The 21,568-nt window shown below is 36.0% G+C and overlaps 1 protein-coding gene across 2 annotated transcripts; it reads left to right on the top strand.

Annotated features, from left to right (window-relative positions):
- The first annotated feature begins 3,885 nt into the window (after positions 1 to 3,885).
- Positions 3,886 to 19,863, top strand: LOC108985211 (TBC1 domain family member 8B-like). Of its 2 annotated transcripts, none has more exons than XM_018957415.2 (18): positions 3,886 to 4,094; positions 4,798 to 4,867; positions 5,046 to 5,624; positions 5,710 to 5,856; positions 5,980 to 6,093; positions 10,149 to 10,207; positions 10,481 to 10,547; positions 10,697 to 10,748; positions 10,853 to 10,945; positions 11,039 to 11,122; positions 11,234 to 11,655; positions 15,828 to 15,889; positions 16,294 to 16,363; positions 16,698 to 16,778; positions 16,875 to 16,976; positions 18,011 to 18,135; positions 18,760 to 18,838; positions 19,401 to 19,863. In XM_018957415.2, exons 1-18 carry the CDS (start codon positions 4,048 to 4,050, stop codon positions 19,506 to 19,508), a joined length of 2,361 nt encoding a protein of 786 aa, XP_018812960.1. In that variant the 5' UTR covers positions 3,886 to 4,047; the 3' UTR covers positions 19,509 to 19,863. The 2 variants fall into 2 exon arrangements, with proteins under 2 accessions (XP_018812960.1, XP_018812961.1); XM_018957416.2 differs by lacking the exon at positions 3,886 to 4,094 and adding an exon at positions 4,482 to 4,568.
- The last annotated feature ends 1,705 nt before the right edge of the window (positions 19,864 to 21,568 follow it).

The following is a 21,568-nucleotide window of genomic DNA, read 5'->3' as shown; positions in this document are numbered from 1 at the left end:
GAAGTTCAGTCTTATTTGGCTCAAGCTAAAACCAAATAAGATAGAACTACCTTTAGAGCATGTTTAAACCAGTGTTTTAAATTTCGTACCGTACCGGCCGGTACGGTCGAAATTTTTCGTTTCTACCGTCCGGCCGGTACAGGTACTATATTTGTCCCGTACCGGCTAAAATACCGGCCATACCGGACTAAATTTCGGCCTGTACCGACCTGTACTGAGCTATATTTCGGCCGGTACCGGCCGATATTTCGGCCTGTGTTTTTTGTTTTTTTTTTCGTTTTTTCAAACTACAAACTTATTTTTTAACCCCTAATTCAGACTAGACTATTTATAATTTATATATATATGTATTTATATATAATTTATTTATATATAGACTATTATTTTGGAATATAGTTTTTATATTTATTTATATATATAATTTATTTATATATCGATTATCCCGAAACGTTATCCCGAAACGGTACCGGTACCGGTACCGAAATATTTCGTTCCAGTGCCTTGACCGGTACAATGTCCGGTACGGTATTCAAAACATTGGTTTAAACACCCTATTAAGGCATATTAGAACTCCTAGTCTTACTCATACTACTTACTACTAAACTCATAGCTTATTGGTTATATATTAGAAATGATTGCTACCCTTCAAAGTCTCCCTTGGGGGGATTAGACAACAGAAACTATTGCACAAACTTACAGCTGAACTCTACCTCTTTAGTTTACCCTTGAAACCTGCCACTAGTTACAAAGCTCCAATAGGGTATCGATAGGGCTATCACAGTTAGAGGAGGTCTTGGGGAGGGTTATTTTAAAGAGTAATGCTACATACAGTCGTGGAATGCGTAAACGCTATACAATCGCTTTGAAAAAGAGTGGGGTCCACCATTAAAAATTAATTTCTTTTCATATGGGTCCCATATTTATTCACTTTTTTCAAAGCGATTGCATAGCGCTTGCACACTCACGACTGCAAGTATCATTTCTCTATTTCAAAACCCCAAAATGCATTTATAAGGGAAGACATATTGAATCCAGTACTAATAGCCAATGAATATTTAGATAGTAGATTGAAACTAGGTGATTTGAGTATTTTATGCAAATTGGATATGAAAAAGACTTATGATCATGTTAAATGAGACTTCCTAATATACTTACTTGGGAAGTGTGAATTTGGGGAGAGATTGTGCTCTTGGATTCAATATTGTATCTTTACAATGAGATTTTCAATTTTGATGAATTCTAGTCCAACTGTCTTCTTCAATAGCTCTCGTGGTATAAGGCAAGGGAATCCTTTATCCCCGTTTCTTTTTGTCATTGTTATAGAGGCGCTTAGTAAAATGATGTCTGCTATGTTGAATGTGGCTTTATGGCTGGGTTTTCGGTTGGTGACATCAATCGTGGTACTCTTAACATTTCTCTTTTATTGTTTGTAGATGATACTTTGATATTTTGTGAGGTAAAATTATATGGGATGAAGTAATAGAGAAGATTGAACGTCGCTTGGTAGGTTGGAAGAGATTGTATTTGTCAAAAGATGGTAGGACCACATTAATCAAGAGCACTCTGTCTAATTTACCAACTTATTTCTTATCTTTGTTCTCAATTCCAATGAATGTGGCAATCCGAATTGAGAAACTCATGATTTCCTTAGGAGTCGGTTGAGAATTAGAAATTTGAGGGTATTTCATCGGGTACTTCTTGGAAAATGGTTGTGGCGGTACAACATGAAGAGTGAAGCTTTATGGAAGTTGGTAACTGATTTCAAGTATGGGCGTGCATGGGGGGTGTGGAGCCTAAGCGGTTTATGGAGTGAGAGTTTGGAAGCACATTTGAAGAGCTTGAGGTTTTTTGCTCAACATGGAAAACATATCTAGAGTAAAATTCGAGTATGATTTATGGCATGGAGAGAGATCCCTTATGGACAGATGCTCAACAATTTTCAGGATTGTGTGAAAATGAAGCATCAACAATGGAACTAATAGAGATATATAGTGGTTCAATCCAATGGTACGTGAAATTTATGAGGGTGGTCCATGATTGGAAAGTTGGTAGCTTTACTAATTTTTTCAGATTCTTGTATGCTATGAGAGTGAGAACTCAAGGAACTGATACGTTAGGGTGCATACCCGCTAGAAAATGTACTTTTTTTGTTTGCCCATTTTATAAAACATTCAAAAATTCACAACACAATCACCTTCCATGGAGAAGTATTTGGAGAAATAAGGCGCATCTCAAGATAGTATTTTCGCTCGAACAACTTCTTTGGGCAAGGTTTTGACATAAATAACTTACGAAAATTTCTGGTAATTGTTGTGGATTGGTGCTGTATGTGCATAAAGAATGACGAGATTGTGGATAATCTTTTATTGCATTGTGGTCGCTAGGGCGTTATAGGACGATGTCTTTAGAAAATTGGAGTTAGCCTTAGTTATGCATGTTACTGTGGTTGAGTTTCTAGCCAACTAGAATAATCTAAATGGTATTCCACAAATCACAACTGTGGAAGATGGTTTCTATGATGCCTATGGAAGGAGTGAAATGATCCGAATTTTGAAGATAAGGAGCGCTCATTGGAGAAGATTAGAACGTTTTTTGTTAAAAGTTTATTTTTTTGGGCTAAAGTTGTAGATTTCAATGACCTAAATCTTCAAGATTTTCTTGTTTCTATTTTTCCCTCCTAACTAGGTGTTAACTCTTGTATGCTCCCATGTACTCGGGCTATGCATATTCTTATTAATATAATCTATTACTTAACAATTTTTTTTTGCTTGATCTTGATATGACTAATTAGTATAGCCTTGATTACTTTTAATAGGGCTTGTTTTGAGATTTTTTTTATAGAGTAATGTTACATACAGTCGTGAAATCTGCAAGCGTCGTGCAATTATTTTGAAAAAGAGCGGTTCCTACTATTAAAAAAAATTAGTTTTTTATCATGTGGATCCCATATTTACTCACTTTTTTTTTAAAGTGATTGCGCGACGCTTGCTCATTCCACGACTGCAAATATTAATTTTCTTCTTTATAACCGAGTAATTCTATATTCAACTGTAAAGTACGTAAACGCCGTATAATCGATTTGAAAAAGTTGGATTCACTATTAAAAAATTATTATTTTTTTCATATGGGTCATATGTTTTATTCACTTTTTTTTAAAACGATTATGAGATTGTTACATAAGTTACAGTTGAAAATATCTTTTCTCAAAATGTAATTATTAAATATGAATAGAATAGAGAGACCCAATATTCCTAGCTTAATCTTTATTTGTATATCAATTTGTGATAAGTTGATCTTGGGTTACCTTATAATTAGTCCCTCACAGATAAATATGATAAACCTATACTCATCACACGTCCTTACTAGTGTAGTTAGTGAGGTTGTGTCAACAGATGAGACTAATAGAATGATATGTGAGGTTGTTAGGGTGCTCTGAATTGTAATAAAATAATAATAATAATAATAAAATATTAAATAATAATAAAAAATAATAAAAAGATAATAATAAAATATTAAATAATAGTAAATAATAATGATTTACTATCCAAACATAACTTAAAAATTTTCAATTTTTATAATTAAAAAAAAAAAAAATAGATCCCACTACTTTGGGAATCTATTAGATAAATATTAAATTCTCAAATATTTTCCATGTTAGGTAAATCTTTTTCATCTACGAATTTGTTTCTCTTGCAATATTTTAGGCTCTTTTAAATTAAAAAATAAGGTAAGATGAATTGAAGTAATTTATAAATAATAATAAAATTTATAAATAATAATAAAATTATTGATCTCGACACACTTCTCAATTCAAACCTGTACTAAATTTGAAGGTAGCACGTGAGCAACAGCCCCCACCTGAATCGACTAGAACAAGCTCGGATTTGAAATCTACAGTGAACCGGTACCCCGAGCCGGGCAGAGAAAGAAAGGATTGAAAAGTTCGTTGCAGTTAGTAGAAAGTCGAAGGAGCAGCCTTTAGATCCTCCGTATCAAGCGGCCCAAACCCTAATATCTCTCTCCCTCTCTCAGGTTCACCACCCGAGGATGACGGAGCTTAACTTCAGTTTCATCCACACTCTCGAGCCCAGGAGGTATAATACTTTCGCACATGCATATCTGCCGCACACTTTTCAGCTTCTCGTCTCTCCACGCGTACTTAAACCCCAAATTTCCTCGCATTATTTGAACAAAATTTGACAGATTCTTTGTCTTAGATGCTACTCTCTCTGATGCGATCACTCTCGATTATCATCTTTTTTCCATAACGAGATTTCGCGATGATCACGTTCTTCTTGATCCAGAGTTTTTTTGTCTTTAATTGAATTATATTTGAAGTAAATTTTTGGGATTTTGAGCAAATTAGAATGGACTAGAGTGATAGGCATGGTGGATATTAATTAAATAGCTGTGAAGTGTGTAACTGTGATACGAGGCCATAGTATGCTTAGTTTGGTGTAAAGAGTTTGGTGTAAAGCAAATGAAAGCTATGGGCGGTAGAACTGCAAGTACTTTTGAAGTATGTTGTTGTCCTTTGTGAGTAAACGTAAGTTGGGAGTTGATTCCAGGTAAGTAGTTAAATTTGCTGCTCTTATGATTCTTTTTGTGCAGTTTTACTTTTGCATGATCATCAACTTTTGGATCTTGTTTTTTACTGGCCCTCTTTCATAATTCATGACGTCTGTAATGTTGAACCCTTGTTTATTTATTTATCTTTTTTACGTTTAATTTTATAGCTTAAGGTTGGGATTGTGGAGATTGTGAATATAAGAAAAACCAAAACGTTTTTGTCAACAGGGATGCTTACGGGTTTGCTCTGAGACCTCAACACGCCCAAAGATATATAGAGTACGCTAATATCTACAAGGTATCTACCATCAAAGTTTTTCTTTCTAATACTAGCTAGCAGAGGCTCAACTAAACCCTTCTCTGAAACTGTTATATGCTCTCCTTATCTATAAATCCTTACTAGTAGAGGCACGTGCAAAGTCAAACATGTGAAAAAGTAATTGTCTCTTTATCTGAAAATAATTGTGTGGTACCAGGAGGAGGAAGGTGAAAGATCGGATAAATGGAAAGACTTCCTTGAACAGCTAGCACAATCTCCTCAACCGTGCTCTTCTGAGGAGGAACGTAAAGAAACATTACAGGCTGATGCTACTGAGTGCCAAGCAGAGACCATTTCTGAGGGGATCAACGAAGTTGATGCTTCAAGTGGCAGGAATTCTATCTCTGATGGTTCGAAAGAAAGTGATCCCAAAGAAGGGGCGCCTCTTTCAAAAGAAACAAAAACCCATAAGGTCCAAACCTGGACTCAAATAAAACCATCCCTTGGCGCCATCGAACATATGATGACTTTCCGAGTACGGAAGAGGAAGAATATGATAGATGAGCGAGAAAATTTAAGTGGGGACAATCTTCCGCCTATAGAAGAGACAGAACCCTCAGGAGGGGCTTCTGAAGAGGAATTGGAGGGTGTTAATAAGACATTGGATGATAATGTGAATGCTGTGTCGTTAGAAAATGCAGCATTTGATGAGGTCTCTCCCAAACAGTTATTTCCTTGGATGGAAGAATTAGAGTCCCTTGTCCGTGGGGGAGTACCAAAGGATCTCAGGGGAGAGGTATGGTTAACACTGTTAAGTTCATATATTATCCATAATTATGCTTGTGAAGAATTGCAGCGCCTGTACAATATTGCCATTACAGGTTTGGCAAGCCTTTGTAGGTGTGAAGGTACGACGGGTGGAGAGATATTACCAGGATTTGTTGGACCAGGAAGGAATTGATGGTGAAATCAAAGATCATGATGAGTCATCTGGTGTACCCAAGAAATGGAAAAGGCAGATTGAGAAGGTCATTAGATGCATGCGCCTTGGACTTTATCGTTCAGTGTTTTCATTTTGTAGGTGCTACATCTTTTGCTTTGTATTGTAATTTGGGTATCTCCCTAGACTAACTTTTATTTTCTGTTTGTAGGACATACCACGGACATTCCCAGGACATCCTGCTTTGGATGAAAATGGTAGGGATTCCTTGAGGCGTGTGCTTCTAGCATATGCTCGACATAACCCCTCTGTTGGGTACTGTCAGGTAATTGGGTTCCTTTGAGTTCCTACATTGTGAATTTACCTATTATATGAAGTACTTGCTCCTAGTGCACCCAAGTTTGCATAAACTTACTTTCCATGGGGCAAAGTAAAACCCAAATCCCAAGCTCCATTGCAGTTGCCTATTTTTTGGAGAATTTTTCCCAAAGTCCCTTCTTGATTCATACTTTTCTTTTATAAAAACTCTCTCTCTCTCTCTCTCTCTCTCTCTCTCTCTCTCTTCCAATTTTCAGTTCCAATCTCACTTGCTTTGTTTCATTTACTTTATGTAAGTGTTGTATAAATGGTGATCTACAAAATAGAGAACCTCCATGAACAAAGGTTCTGATTTGGGTTTATGGTGAGACTCAAACATCTTTAAGTAGTTCATAAAATTCACCAAACTAAATTACGTAGTTACATAAGGAATTTGTTCCTTTTGGGATTTCGGCTTCGAATTGGGTATTACAGAAGGTGAAAGAAATCCAGCAACGCGTTGGGATTTCTTGTGTTGGTTTTGAGAACCAATTCACTGCACTACGATGTGAATCAGGCTCAAAAAGCAGTAAAGAGCTAAAGCAATTGACCTAGTGAATCAATTACGATGTGAAAGAAGGTGGTTGTTCAAGTCGAGGTAAGTTCAAAGAGAGGGTCGCTTCGGTGGCTTCTACCTCAGTATAAAGCCCAATATCGGATCTTGGAATCTTTGGGGATTGAATGAGGCCAATAATTGCCACGGTGGAGTTCCTCTTATTTTATATTTGAATGGGACCTCATGTATATTCCTCGTATGGGTGGGGCATACACATGTTCAGACAATTAGGCTTGGTCTAGCTTTGATAGATTTTTAATTTCTATTACTTGGGAGGTGCACGATCCAGAGCTATGTCAAAAAAGACTCTCGGCTATGTTCATATCATTTCCCGATCTTGTTGGATTGTGGAGGTATTGAAGGGGTTTAGCTAGGACTTTTATTGACACATTTTGTTATTTCGGTCGAGTTTGGGTTGGCTAATTGATGACCCGAAGAACCCTAACAACCCAAAACAATCCCGATTGACCCGATACAAGTTGACGCCCCTAGGTGAAGGATGATATTTTTGAAGGTTTTCTGAGAATTCTTCTTGGTCGGGGGGTTTGAGAAAAGTATCAATGGACACCCTTAATGCTCTCATCCCCAAAAAAGCTTGGCCTTGGAATGTTAAGGACTATCGACCTATTAGGGCTTGTTTGGGAAGTGAGATGATCTCATTTTATCTCAAAACTTCTCATAATTTCCTTCCAAAACATCACTCAAACACAAACACTTTTAAATTTCAAAACTTCAATTTTTTATCTAATCATTACCTAATCATTACAACTTTCCCAAACTTCCAAACAGAACACAAAAAACAATATTACTTTTTCAAATTTCAAAACAAAATAATATTAAAAAATTCTATTATTACAATATTTTAATTTTATAATATTTTTATTCAACTCTCTCTCTCTCATTTTTCAAAATCCAATAAAACATCTTAATTCAAACCATTTCACTACTATTCACAGAATTTTCATCTCATCTCATCTCGCTTCTCAAACATGCCCTTAGTCTTGTTAATGGGGTGATGAGATCGAAAGTCCTGGCTATCCACTTGAGTGAGGTCTAGGGGAAGATTGTATTGAAGCTCCAAAATAGATTGCTAGAGGAAAAATCTTGAATTTGATGTTCATTGCCAACGAGTGTTTGGATAGCATAATAAAATCTGGTGGACCAGGTATATAGTGCGAGCTGAACATGGAAAAGGCCGTTTGTGTCAATTGGGTGATCCTACATTACTTTCATGGATTGTAGCAAAGCCCCAAAATACATTTGTTAGAGGAAGAAAAATCGAAAAATCTTGAATTCAATGTTCATTGCCAATGAGTGTTTGGATAGCATAATAAAATCTGGTGGACCAGGTGTATTTTGTGAGCTGGATATGGAAAAGGTTGTTTGCGTTAATTGGGAGATCCTGCATTACTTTCATGGAAGGTGTGGACTCAGGGAACAATGGTGTTCTTTGATCTTGTATTGCGGTTCCACAATTCTGTTCTCCGTTTTGGTGAATAACTCTCTAGTTGGCTTCTTCAATAGCTTGTGCGGATCAAGGCAGGGTGATCATTTGTCTCCTTTATTATTTGTCATTGTAATGGAAGTCTCTAGCAGAATAATCTCTGCAATGGTTGGTGGTGGTTTTATTTCAGGATTCTCGATAGAAGATCTCAATTGCTGCTCTCTCAAAGTTTCCCATTTATTGTTTGTCAAGGATACTTTGAATTTTTTTTTATTATTATTTTTCCGAAGGGAGCAAATCCAAATTTGCTCACTAAGGGCACTTATCCTTTGTTTTGAAGCTGTTTTTGGATTAAAGGTGAATTTATCCAAGTCTGAGTTGGTCCCAGCTGGAATGTCCTTAATCTCTGGAGTTTAGCTAATATTTTGGGATGCAAGGTATCTTCCCTACTGACGAAGTACCTTGGCCTTCCCCCTGAGAGTTACCTTCAAGGCCAAGTCTATATGGGATGAATTGTTTGAGAATATTGAGCATAGGTTGGCAAGTTGGAAAAGGTTTTACCTGTCAAAAGGGGGTAGGACCATCTTAATTAAGAGCACTTTGTCCAATCTGCTTACTTGCTTTTTATCCTTGTTCCCTTACCTACTGGTGTGGCAAATCGCATTGAGAAGGTCCAATGTGATTTCCTTTGTAGTGGATTAGGTGATGAGGTTAAATTCACTTAGTCAAATGGGGCAAGGTATGTACCCCTAATTCTGATGGAGGGTCTGGGATCCGTAACTGAAGTGTGTATAATTGTGCTTTCCTTTGGAAATGGTTGTGATGATATAACAATTAAAGGGAGACTTGCAGAAAATGGGGATAAATTTTAAATATGGGGGAGATTTGTCTTTTTTTTTGTCATCTTCTTTTTTTTTTTTTTTTTTTTTTGGGGAGTGTGGAGCTCTGAGGTACAAGGAGCTTATGTGGTGGGACTATGGAAGAACATTAGAAGGCGATGGGGGGTCTTTTCTCACCGCATTAGACTTATAGTGGGGAGTGGTTCCAAGATCAAATTTTGGCATTGTATTTGGTGTGGAGATCACTTTTTTTTTAATGCATTATTTCTATGGGAAAAGGTTATTGACTTCAATAGTCTTGATATCCATTATTTCCTTGTATCTATTTCTTCCTCTTAACTGGTTGTATTCTCTTGTATACTTTGTATGTACTTAGGCTATGCCTACTCTTCTATTTGAATGAATACAATCTTTGACTTATAAAAAAAATGACAGTTGGCCCTTAGGACATGAACTCGTTTGATCTTCTTGATTTAATTTAATGTGTCTCAGAGTGGTGAATCATGTTTGTAAAGTCTTCTCTTGGTCTTTATATTTTTTGATTTGATATGTTTCCCTTACCTTCTTTGGTTGCTCGACTGGATGTTTCAGATTTCCCTTTGAAAATAAAAATTAGAATCACAGGCATGGCATAAGTTATGCAACAATATAGAACTAGTAATTTCCTTGTTTAGGCCAACCTTTTGCTATCTTGAATTGATGTGAAGCTTTGTGTTAATTAAAGATATTTTTTTGACTTGAATAGGTTTAATATCCATATTAAAAAACTCAAGGACATGGTAGAATTTTCTGTCAAGGCTCATTGGCTCTCTTTTTTAGCTTTAGTCTTGCTGTTGCATTTGTTTTGTTCGTTTTCATTTTTTAATGTCAAGATATGTGGGGTATGCCATGTACCTAAGTGACTGGGTGAGCAAACTTGGCATGGTTGTGACATTTGCACAGATTTTATTAGGGTTTTTGACAGAAGCCTAATGAAAGGGACTGATTTCTAATTGTGTGAAACTTGAGGGAGTATTTTTGTTGGAGTTGGAAATCTAGGTAGCGATTTTAATCCCTTGAAAATGCAAGTAATAATTTTGAATTTACTCTGAAGGAAAAGAAATGAAGGGAAAAACCACTTAAGTATTCAACATTAAAACACTTGGGAAGTCCCTTGAAGTTATTAACACTTGTCTTACATGCAGGCGATGAATTTCTTTGCTGGTTTACTTTTACTTTTGATGCCTGAAGAAAATGCCTTTTGGTACGTTTTTTTTTTTTATTTATTTATGAAACTTGAATGATTTCTCCAGAACCCGTGCTTTTTTTTTTTTTTGGGGAGGGGGGGGGGGGGGGGGAATTATGTAATAGGATTTCTTAAGAGTTCATGTCAAAATGCATAAGCTTTCTGTTGCTGCTTGCTTTTGCCTTTTTTATAATTGAATTAAGGAAATTTTAATATATTTCTATTAACAAACAGGCAAACTTATAGCTGGGGTAGCCTATGAATTGATTTTACTTTCATGGAATCTTTCAGGACTTTGGTAGGCATTCTTGATGATTATTTTAATGGCTACTATACAGAGGAAATGATTGAATCTCAGGTGTAAAGTTCAACATCCAGAGTTCTTTTTATTTATCTTTGATTGAATTCTGATTTAGCATTTTCTACACTCATTTGGACATTGATGGATCCTGTTTTTACCAATAACTCTTTCAAGTTACATTCAGATAATATCTTGTGCTTTATCAGGTGGATCAACTTGTTTTTGAGGACCTGATGCGTGAAAGATTTCCTAAATTGGGTTGGTCATTTTAACATTTTCTGTTTCGATGATCCTCTTTTGTGATTATTATCCCTTGAAGCAGTGTGGGTGGTTTTTTTATTCCACTTATGCCTCTGGTGCAGTTAATCATCTGGATTACTTGGGAGTGCAGGTAGCATGGATATCTGGACCCTGGTTCTTATCCATTTTTGTCAATATGCTTCCTTGGGAAAGTGGTATGGTTTGTGTGGTGTGCATTTACAAGATTGACTTTTGAACTGTTTGGTTATAAGACACACTTATCTTCTGATGAGTAACTTTGTTTACAGTTTTTCGGGTTTGGGATGTGCTTCTTTTCGAAGGAAATCGTGTTATGCTGTTTCAAACAGCACTTGCTTTAATGGAGTTATATGGTACTAGGATGGCTGTTTGTGATTTGTGTGAAGTCGCGGCGATGAATTGTATTTATTGCTGATTTGGTGGTTTAAAAGCAATTTAATTTTCTTGTACGTGATTTTATGTAGGTCCTGCATTAGTCACGACTAAAGATGCTGGAGATGCAATTACTTTGTTGCAATCCCTTGCTGGTTCAACATTTGATAGCAGTCAGCTTGTGTTGACTGCTTGCATGGGTTATGTGGCTGTGACTGAGGTTAGATTGCAAGAACTGAGACAAAAACATCGACCAGCTGTACTAGCAATCGTGGAGGAAAGATCAAAAGGGGGTCGAATTTCAAAGGACTCCAAAGGGCTTGCATCTAAGCTGTATAGTTTTAAGCATGATCCTGGATCACTTGTAGAAGAAAAGAAATCCAGTGAAGGCAGTGATAATCTGGAAGATGCAGATAAATCTCATTTAGGGTCACGTTCCTCTAATTTGGATGAGTTGCTTAATAGCCTAAGTGGTGATTCAGATGTAGATTCTCTACCAGATCTTCAAGAACAGGTAGCTTTCTCCATCTTTTTTTTTTTTTTTTTTTCTGTATGTTGTGCCTCTTTAATTTCTTAATCACATAATATGGCGGACACTGTGGTTGCTTTATTAATCTCTTGAGGTCCTTGTGCAATAGATTATTTTAGTCTTCTTTCACCTTGTTCATTTTGACTTATTCTGGTATCAGTAACTGCCCTTTTTGTGTAACACATGGGTTGCTAGATTTCTAAGTCACGGTGGCTTTGGCAATAATCTTTTCTAACATAGTAAGGGAATTGTGTTTAGCTCTCTCTCTCTCAGTAACAGTCTTCTCCACCCAGCTCAAAATAATTAAATTATACAGAGGATCATATAAGTTGGTTGAGGCAGTTTGATTTTCATAATTTCTGTTAGGCGCTTTGTAATTTTTCAACCATTGAAGCCATTGTCCTCATCTAAAGTAGGCTTATAGATAAAGACCAGCATAGAAAAAAGTTTTCAAATACAAACCTTACATCAACCATGTTATCTTTGGCTTTTGCCTGTAGTAATTTCATTACTTACCGGTCTAGGGGAAGGTTATTTTTAAACTCTAGAATGAAGAGAGAAGAAAAAGAAGCTCCAACCCCCTGGCAACATAATTTTAGTGTTTAAGAGATTTTTCTGTGCCACTTTCCATTATTATAGTACTCTCTTTCGTCAAGCCTATGGGGCCGCGTCTGTAACTAGATAGCCACCATCATAAACCATCCACCAGCACCATAAGTGTAACACCCCGTTCCCGAAAAGACATTTTAGAATTTTCGAGGAGCCAGTGTGCTGCTACTACTAAACTTAAACTTAAAACTTTTTCTTTTTAACAATGCGCCAGATGCGAAAGATTTCCATAAAATAACAAATTTCAATAAATACTGAAAATCCAAAATAAAGTCTGCGGAAGCACTTATGAAAAATACGGAAGTCTCATGTGTTTATCAAAATAATTTATTTAAACTTTAAACCATAAAAATAATTATAGCATAATCTATCTAGGCCTCTGCCTCGCTTCCCTGAGTCAAGTCCTGTCCTGCAGTCTCATCTTCATAAATGTCAACACCTGGGATGGTTTAAAAACATAAAGACAAACTAAAATGAGTCGAATATTCAATAAGCAACACATCATACAGTAAATATAATAAACATAAAGTTTCTTGAAAAGCGTGCATATTCATAAATACATTCATAAATAACATGAGCAGGAACATTAACTTATCTTTCACTTATCATAGGCCGTTACCCACTGTTGACCCCCGTGAGTTAGGGTTAGCGAATCTAAATAGATTCCGATTCCGCCTGTGGCCGCGGGTTGTGGAATCCATACATAAGGAAGACAATACTGGGTGCACTACCGGCATGCACGACCTGGCAATGCAATATGCCCATAACATAGGTACCGTTTTCATATCATTCATATCATAACATAGGCCATTACATATATTATCAAATCATACTTGCATACTTGTCATTTCATAGATTTCAAACGAAATCACATACGTACTTGTCATATCATATCATAGATTTCAAATGAAATCACATTATTTCATAAATGTCGTGATATATGTTTCATCGCATGAAATCATGATTTTTCATAAAATACTTTAATGCATAAATCTTTACATAAAACCATGCATTTCATAAATAATTTTATGAAATGACTCTCACATAAAATCATGCATTTCGTAAATAATTTCATGAAATCACTCTCACATAAAATCATGCGGTTCATAAATAATTCTATGAAATAACTCACATAAAATCATACATTTTATAAATAATTTTATGAATAATCTCTCACATAAAATCATGTATGACTTCCCATAATTATTTTAACGCATAAATTATCACCTAAGATAATCAATATTCATAAACTTTCATATAAAATCATGGATTTTCATAAATATATCATGATTGGGTACGTAAAGAGAAGCTTCCAAAGAAGGGCATACATGCAAAATATTTTTATAAAAGACATGCCATTTACCGTACATACGTGTAAGGGTATGATCATGCTACTTACCTCGTAGCGCTTAATCCAATATTTCCAGGGCGCGATTGATTACCTATAAAATACATGTAACTGGCGTAAATATCTAACTTAACATGTATTTCGTGATCAAAACCTGAATTTCCAATTTAACATATATTTCCATAAATCTTGATCTTTCATAACTCTAAAATCACATTGACTCTATGCTATTGACATAAATTCTGTATAATTTTATTTGTCGAGCTTAAAATACAACTCTATCACCATGACACAAATCTAATTAATCTCAAGCCCAGCCCACAACTAAGCCAAATCCAATTTATAAATACAAGTCCAATAAAACATCATTATAAATTTTGTAAGATTCAAAACCTGGCCCAAACTAATAATTCTACATGAGCCTAACAAAAGGAAAAAGCCCATCCCACCCACATACGGGCCTAGGGCCCAAGGCCCATCAAGAACTAAGGGTTCTTTCTAGAACCCGAAACATTGCTAAACAAAACAAGGGCAAAACAGAGTTTGAGAGAGAGGGTCTGCGATGGAGGAGCTCACCGAGAGAGGGCCAAGGGCGATGGAGGGTCGCGGTGGCTGGCCAGGTTTCACGGTGGCTAGGAGTGGTCGGCGTCGTGCTGGGCTTCTCTGGGCTGGGTGGTGCGACGCAAAGAGAAGGGTGAGTGAGAGAGAACGGAGAGAGATTTTTCGCACCACGTAGCGTGCATGGGGGCTACGGGTGGTGGCACTGGGGGTCACTGGGCGGTGGAGGCTAGACCTCCGGCGTCATCTGTTGCTGCTGACGGTGGCGAGGCGGCCCACCAGTGGCAGAACGTGGCTCTTGGTTTGGGGAAGGATGCTCTGTTTCGTTGGGCAAAAACAGAGTAGCTTCAGCTTCCGTTTTCCACGGAAGATGATGATGATGGCTACTGTGTTTGGGCTACTTTCGAGGGTGGAGAGGAAGAGCTATGGTTGCTGCGTGTGTGTAGTTGTGTGGTGGTCTCGTGTTTGTCCTACGGTGAGTGTTGGTTGTGTTTGGAGGGTGAACGCTAAGTGGTGAACCGGGGCTGCCGTGCTGCGGGATTGAACGTGGGGTTGGTTTCGGTTCTGAAAACCCTAGGATATATCAAAGGCAGTGTGTGTAAGGCTGTGCGTGAGTGTATAAATAAACACGGTGTCGTGCAAGCGGAGGAAATGGATGAAGCTGTGCATGCATTTATTGATACGTGATTAGAAGACTCACGGTGGAGGGCATTGCGGCTTGCATTCTTTGGTGAGTGAAACGTGTGTATGCATATATGTTTGAGATCTTAAAAGAAAACCCTAGATAAAAATAAAGGAATAGACGTGCATGTGCATGTGCATGTGGGTGGCTTGTTTGAAATTCAAAGAAGAAAAAAATCCGGTAAAGAGGAGTTGTATTATGAAAGAGGATTCAAGGGCTTGGAGGGAAAATAATAATAATAATACCGATGGAGCCTTAATAAAAAAAAAATATAATCTATCCGATAAATTTCTAATGGGCTTTAACTTATTTATTGAGCTTAATAAAATTATTCGAATTTTATCCCTAAGAAAAAAAAATATAGGGTCGGGTCGTTACAATAAGCCATCTTTATTTTGAATGATTTATTTTCAAATACAAACTTTTATGTATATATCTACATAATTATTTTAACCAATGAGCATTTAAATCATATGACTTGTAATCTTCATATCCATCAAATTAAACCTTTATTCCACAATTACAGATGCAGATCTTTAATCGGTCTAAATACTTGGTACGATATATTTTTGGAGATCCACTATATTTTATTTTTGCTGAAAAGTTATTCTTCCTAGACAATTGCTACATTGTTGGATAATTGCCTATTGCTTGATCTTCAATTCAAGCATTTCATCTATGACTTGCCACCCTCTTTGATATAGGTTCCCAATCTTTTTGTAGCTTCCTTCCACAACTCAATTGCTTAACTGAATTTCTACATTAATAATGAATCTGCATTGTTTGGAGGGACAATTGCTATGCATTGTTATCTGATAAGACTCACTATTTCAAAGAATACCTTACGTATTTATCCATCGTAGCCTAATGCAATTCACCTGTTAATAGTTACTAACAACAACTACAAGTGATACCTGTGCAACGCCTTTTAAATTTCAATCATTAACAGCTTATGTGCAGGTGGTTTGGTTGAAGGTTGAATTATGCAGGTTGCTGGAGGAGAAAAGAGCAGCTGTACTCAGGTTAGTACTTCCTATATGCTGTGTAGTTTATGTATCTTTCAATGACCAAATCAAATAAGTAAAGGAGCTCATTTTATTTAGTAATATGACGAAGTAAGAGTGACTGACTTGTAAAAGATCTAGTCTAGATGGTCATAGGCCAAACAAGGTTTATGGGTGGCCTAGCCAAGGCCAACTAGTTACTAGTTTCTGCATTTAAGAGGTTCATGGACCCAGATTTGAGAGCTTAGGAGTTCCTTATATGAGGATTTCATTGCATTTAGCCTTCTTGATACTTTTTCAAAGGTTGTCTAGCAAAACTATAGGTTATCAATTGACTTATTAATAGTATATGAAGATGTTGAACCTGGCTTGTGAAAGGTACTAATTTAATTTAAATGTATGGCTCCTATTCTTTTTTTCAGGGCTGAGGAGCTGGAAACAGCACTTATGGAGATGGTCAAACAAGATAATCGGCGGCAATTGAGTGCAAGGGTATATTTAGATGATCATTCTTGCGGTAGTTTGTATCACAAGTCACTACCAATTAGTGTTGTAGATCCATTGACTACAAAAATGCTGCAGAGGACTTGTTCATGATTTAATTTATATTTTTGCTTCTGCTTCATCCATTCATCTAGTACTGATGGAAATGAAAAATAACAACTTCATGCAAGAATGGGATCATTTTATCATCTAATACGCTTTTTATTGTCTCCTTTACATGGGAACTGGCTCAGTTTCCAAGTGCTATAAGTTCCACCTTCCATAAAAACTCTTTTCAGCCAACTTGTTTACAAGGTATAAAATTTGTTATATGATCTCTCAGGTTGAGCATTTGGAGGGAGAGATAGCGGAGCTAAAGCAAGCCCTTTCTGAAAAAAGAGAACAAGAAGCTGCAATGCTTCAGGTTCAAATCAATACTGATGTTTTTAATTACAAAAGAATGATCTATACTTTGCCTGTGAGTCTTGTTGCAATTTTTATTTACTGTAGAATTTCATAGGTCTTGATGCGAGTAGAGCAAGAACAAAGGGTTACTGAAGATGCTCGACTAAGTGCGGAGCAAGATGCAGCTGCTCAGAGATATGCTGTACATGTTCTTCAGGTTCTTTCTTTCTCTTTTACATCGAGAGGCATTCTGTTCACCAAGGTTATAATCTCAATAATTTTTTCAACCTCACATGGTTATATCCATCCATATCAATGTTTGAATGCTAACAGTTCAATCATTTGAGCACCGTTAATTCTACCTATTGCTTTATTCAGTTACAATTAACAATTCTTGATCTTGGTCAGGGTCATTTCATGTAGTTTATGTTTTCAGTTCTCAACATTTTGCTCCTACTTGTTGTCCAACATGCCATTTTGTACGTAGGCCCTGTGTTAATACATAAAGAGATGAAAATCTAATTCAGGCAGTATTTTTAACTGAACAAGGGGCTTCGTAATCTGCTAGAGTATCATTTTTGTTGCTGTGATAATGAACCTTGGTTGGACAATATTTTTCGCTTCATGGCCCTAACTTTTTACTTTTCACTAGAATGGAGCTTGTTGTGCTGAGTTCTGACATGCACTTTTTTTTAACTCTTTCTTTTGTTTTAGTATTTCTAACATGCACTATTTGGTTTTTTAGTTTCTCTAAATTTCTATAAGTTCATTTTAATGAGATAGCTGGAGCATTCTGTATGGTTATTCATTTTCTTTTCCTTCACCACCATCAGTTTGAACATCTTGCAAAACATCTACCCCTTTCCCAAAATAGGTTTGTTAGTCTAAATGATATGATCCCTTATTGGATCACTCATTTAAATTATAAACATTTCTAAATGATATAACTATCACAGAATGGTAGGAAGTGCAATTAATTTTCTCAAATACCTTTCATTATATATTAAAGTGAGCAAGGCTTTTAATATGAGCTTTCTGTCTTTAATTATTCTTTTTTGAAAAGGATGAAGGTAGTTTAGAAAAATCTAAAGTAGGTATTTCTTTTTTTGGAATGTAAATATTTTTCTTGGACATTCTAAAGAGGAAAGTGTGACATTAAAATTGGAACGTAGAGAGTATATTCAGCTTGCTATTATTGTATTAGATGAGTCATGATTAATCTATTCTCTACGTGATGGTACATATACACAGGAAAAATATGAGAAGGCAATGGCTTCTCTCGCTGAGACGGAGAAGAGGGTGGTTATTGCAGAATCAATGCTGGAGGCTACCTTGCAATATGAATCCGGCCAATCTAAAGCACAATCTTCTCCAGGGTATATGAAGATTCTCTTGGCATCAAATTTATAGTTCTGCATGCTGTTTTATCCCATGTAATCAAGATTTTTGATAGTTGATGATTAATTCTAAGCACATGTATGGAGGAAAAGTTTGGGGGCTGAATAAGAACTACTATGACCAACACTTTTCACATGCACTTATCATTATAAAACTGGCCAACTATCAACTATTGGTTAACAATAGTAATAAGAGTAATGCTAGATACAATCATGGGCTGTACAAGTGCCGAGCACTCATTTTGGAAAAGAGTGGGGTCAACTATTAAAAAATTAATCTTTTCATATGAGTCCTATATTTACTCACTTTTTTTCAAAAAGAGTGCGACGCTTGTGCACTCGATGACTGCAAATATAATTTCTCTAGTAATAATAATGGCAATAATAATACTTTCCAACTATCTAAGAGCTCTAGGACTTGCGTACATTATGTGGCATAGCCTTAAGTTTGCTAAACATGTTCTTTGTTGCATTCCAACATCAGGGTTAAAGGGTTTTTTTTTTTTTTTTATCTGTTTACATGAACATCAATCTATTGTTTCTTTGGTGGTCATATGCTTCTAGATGATGTTGATGCCTTATAAATGTAGTTTGCTGCTGTAGGGCTGTGCGTAACCAAGACACCCCCACAAGAAAGGTTGGTTTACTGTCGTTTGGACTTGGTTGGCGTGACAGAAACAAGGTAAAATTTTGTAATGTCGCCTACTTGATCTCTTGGTGTTGTTTGACATGCAAATCTTGCGTAATCAAGTTTAATGGGGTTTGCTGGATCTACTAAAAAACAGTCACCAAGCGATCATAAGACATTTTAACAAGCATTTCTTTTTCTTTACTTCAATTACGAGAGTCAATACTCCATTCAACTATTTTTTTACTGACTATGGCATTGTGTAAATTACCAAGTCCAGTTCGTGTTTTCCAATTTCCCAGTAGGCACTTGTTAATGTTAGAGATAATAACAAATCAAGAATTTGATTTGATTTTTCATAATTATCAAATTATTTGATTTGATTTTCTTAATGATCAAGATATTTACCTTATCTTATCTCCATGTAATTTCCCTATAAATAGGAACCGTTATTTTGTATTCAATCACACTTGAGAATAGTAAAGATGTAGCCGTCAAAGTCTCTTTCCCCCATCTCCTCCTCTCCATCTCAATTTCTATAATATTTTATATTTTCTATCACTTAATTAGGCATGCTTCATATTGTTTGTAAAACTTAAACGCATTCCTTTATCAGGGTAAACCATCTAATGCTCAGGAGTCTAGTGAAAGTAAATCCATGAATGAGGGGACAGGCTCAAACTCTTCAGGGAAAGAAAACAAAAACGAGGAGCAGGAAACTTAGTGGGGAAATGATGTAGACTTGGTGCAAATGCTCTCTTCTACTTGTCTCGTGCTACCCAGGTACTCTTGCTTCACGATGGTTCTGTAAAATCAGTACTTATAAAATATTATGTATTACACCCGCATTCCCCCATCTCATCCTACTGTGTTAGATATGTTTTTATATTGTTTTGAATATAATTGATATGAGGATTGATGTACAGTGATCCATCAACGCAGTGGGATAAGAATGGGATGGGGTTGTAGTATATAACATAAGTTGGTTATTGTATCATGCTTATGGTGGCGGCTGGGTGAGGGAGCCATATGTCTGTACCATTGTCCAGTTAAACAATACATTGGTTCATTTATTTTTCTTTTTCCTTTTCACCCCCCTTTTGTTGACTACCAAGTCTAGGCATATAATTAAATTCATTTGTTATTCACTCATTTATTATATCACCACCAGCCTAGAAATGAAATTTCATCTTTCTCAAATGCTTGCATCATTGCTTTCCTTTTGCTTGCTATTTCTTACCCTCAAAATTATAAGCACTAATCGCAAGTAGAGCGATATTTTTCACATCAACATCAAGGATCCTAGGTTCAGTTTGATGGATCAAACTTGCTGGAAAAGATTATTGTAAGTTGGCATGGAAGATGGATCCAATCCACTTCTAGACAAAACCTTTACTGCAGAGCATATGTGTTACATCTCCATAAAAGAAATTGAAAAAAGTAAAGGAAAGAAAATTTTGTAATTAGGATCAAATCCATTTCGGCCAAACCGAGGTCTATTCGATACATAATTCAACCATCTCACTGAACCCCAAGGGGTTGGTTTTCAATCCTAACCTAGATAGTTGTAAGTTGAGCTTATTGGATGACAATGACTTGGAAGGAACCTCCCTCAATGAAGAGTTTGATTTTAATTTTTTTTTCCCCTTTGCTTATTATTGGCTTTTCTGATAGTCAGAAGGGTGGCTCTAGTCTGTGAAATTATAGGGTCAAATGGAAAATGCTTCCTCGTCCATGCGTTTTTTAATTTTCCCAAGATAGTTCTGATATATAGATTATTGTGCTATTAAGACTAGAGAAATATTTTGCTACCACCGAATCAAAGTTCATTTTTATGTGATCAGAGAAATATATAGATTATTGGGGATTAGTTTTCATGCTAAAGTTACAGGTGTTTCAAAGCCTTTTATTATATATAATCTAAAGATGATGGTGGTAGGTTTTCCTCTTCTCCTTCGGTAGCTTTGTCCATTTTGTCTACAAAAATGGCAACAATTTTAGAGGTAGAAAATGTGAGTTCTGACTAGCAATCAACTAGTTTAGGTCATTATAAACTCTAGCACGTTTCTCAATGTAAAAATATGTGAAACATTTTGGGCCTAACGAGACTCTCGCTAGAGTTTGGATTCGGAAAACGTCTCGTCTCATCTCATCGCTATAATTTTTTGAAAATTTTATGTAAAATATAATATATAATAGATAATTCAATTTTTTTAAATTTCAATTCAATTTTTTTAAATTTTAAAATAATAATTATATTAGAAAAAATAATATTTTTTAAATTTTATTTTTCATCTAAAATCATCCATACGAATACTAAAGCCAATTTTATTGGTCGAGATGGAAAAGAGATGCTGCCAAGTTAATTGGACAAAGTCCCACCTCCCAATCGGTCAAAGATAAACAGCGCAATACGAGTCTGTACTCTGTACACTTCACTCCCAATGTCCGATTATTCTTTGCAGGCTCTCTATATGGACTTTGTGCTGCACATGCACAATTAGGTTTGTCCTACACATGTGCTGTCACCTAATCTTTGAAGAAAATCATACACCTACAATTAGTCTATATTTATTTTATAACTCTATTTAAATCAAGGGTAGTTATGTAAATTTAAAAATTATTTTTTAGCAAAGTGGCATAATTACATTGGTCGAGTTCAAATGACTTGTAAAATAATTATAAAAGAATTTTAGGTGTATCATTACCTATTTTTAAAATCATGATACCTGGTTTGCCTTGTACGGAATGGATATACTGAGTTGTTACGGATAACGGATTTGG

This window comes from Juglans regia, chromosome 3 (genome assembly GCF_001411555.2).
Source record: "Juglans regia cultivar Chandler chromosome 3, Walnut 2.0, whole genome shotgun sequence".
Taxonomy (NCBI): Eukaryota; Viridiplantae; Streptophyta; class Magnoliopsida; order Fagales; family Juglandaceae; genus Juglans; species Juglans regia.
The sequence above is the reverse complement of the archived record's forward strand: the minus strand, read 5'-3'. Positions and strand labels throughout refer to the sequence as shown.

Excerpts from the sequence above, each read along its gene's own strand:
- LOC108985211 (XM_018957415.2), top strand. The coding sequence starts at position 4,048 with ATGACGGAGCTTAACTTCAGTTTCATCCACACTCTCGAGCCCAGGAG. Across the intron at positions 5,625-5,709 it reads CAAAGGATCTCAGGGGAGAG|GTTTGGCAAGCCTTTGTAGG; the intron begins GTATGGTTAACA and ends TTGCCATTACAG. Across the intron at positions 10,208-10,480 it reads CCTGAAGAAAATGCCTTTTG|GACTTTGGTAGGCATTCTTG; the intron begins GTACGTTTTTTT and ends GGAATCTTTCAG.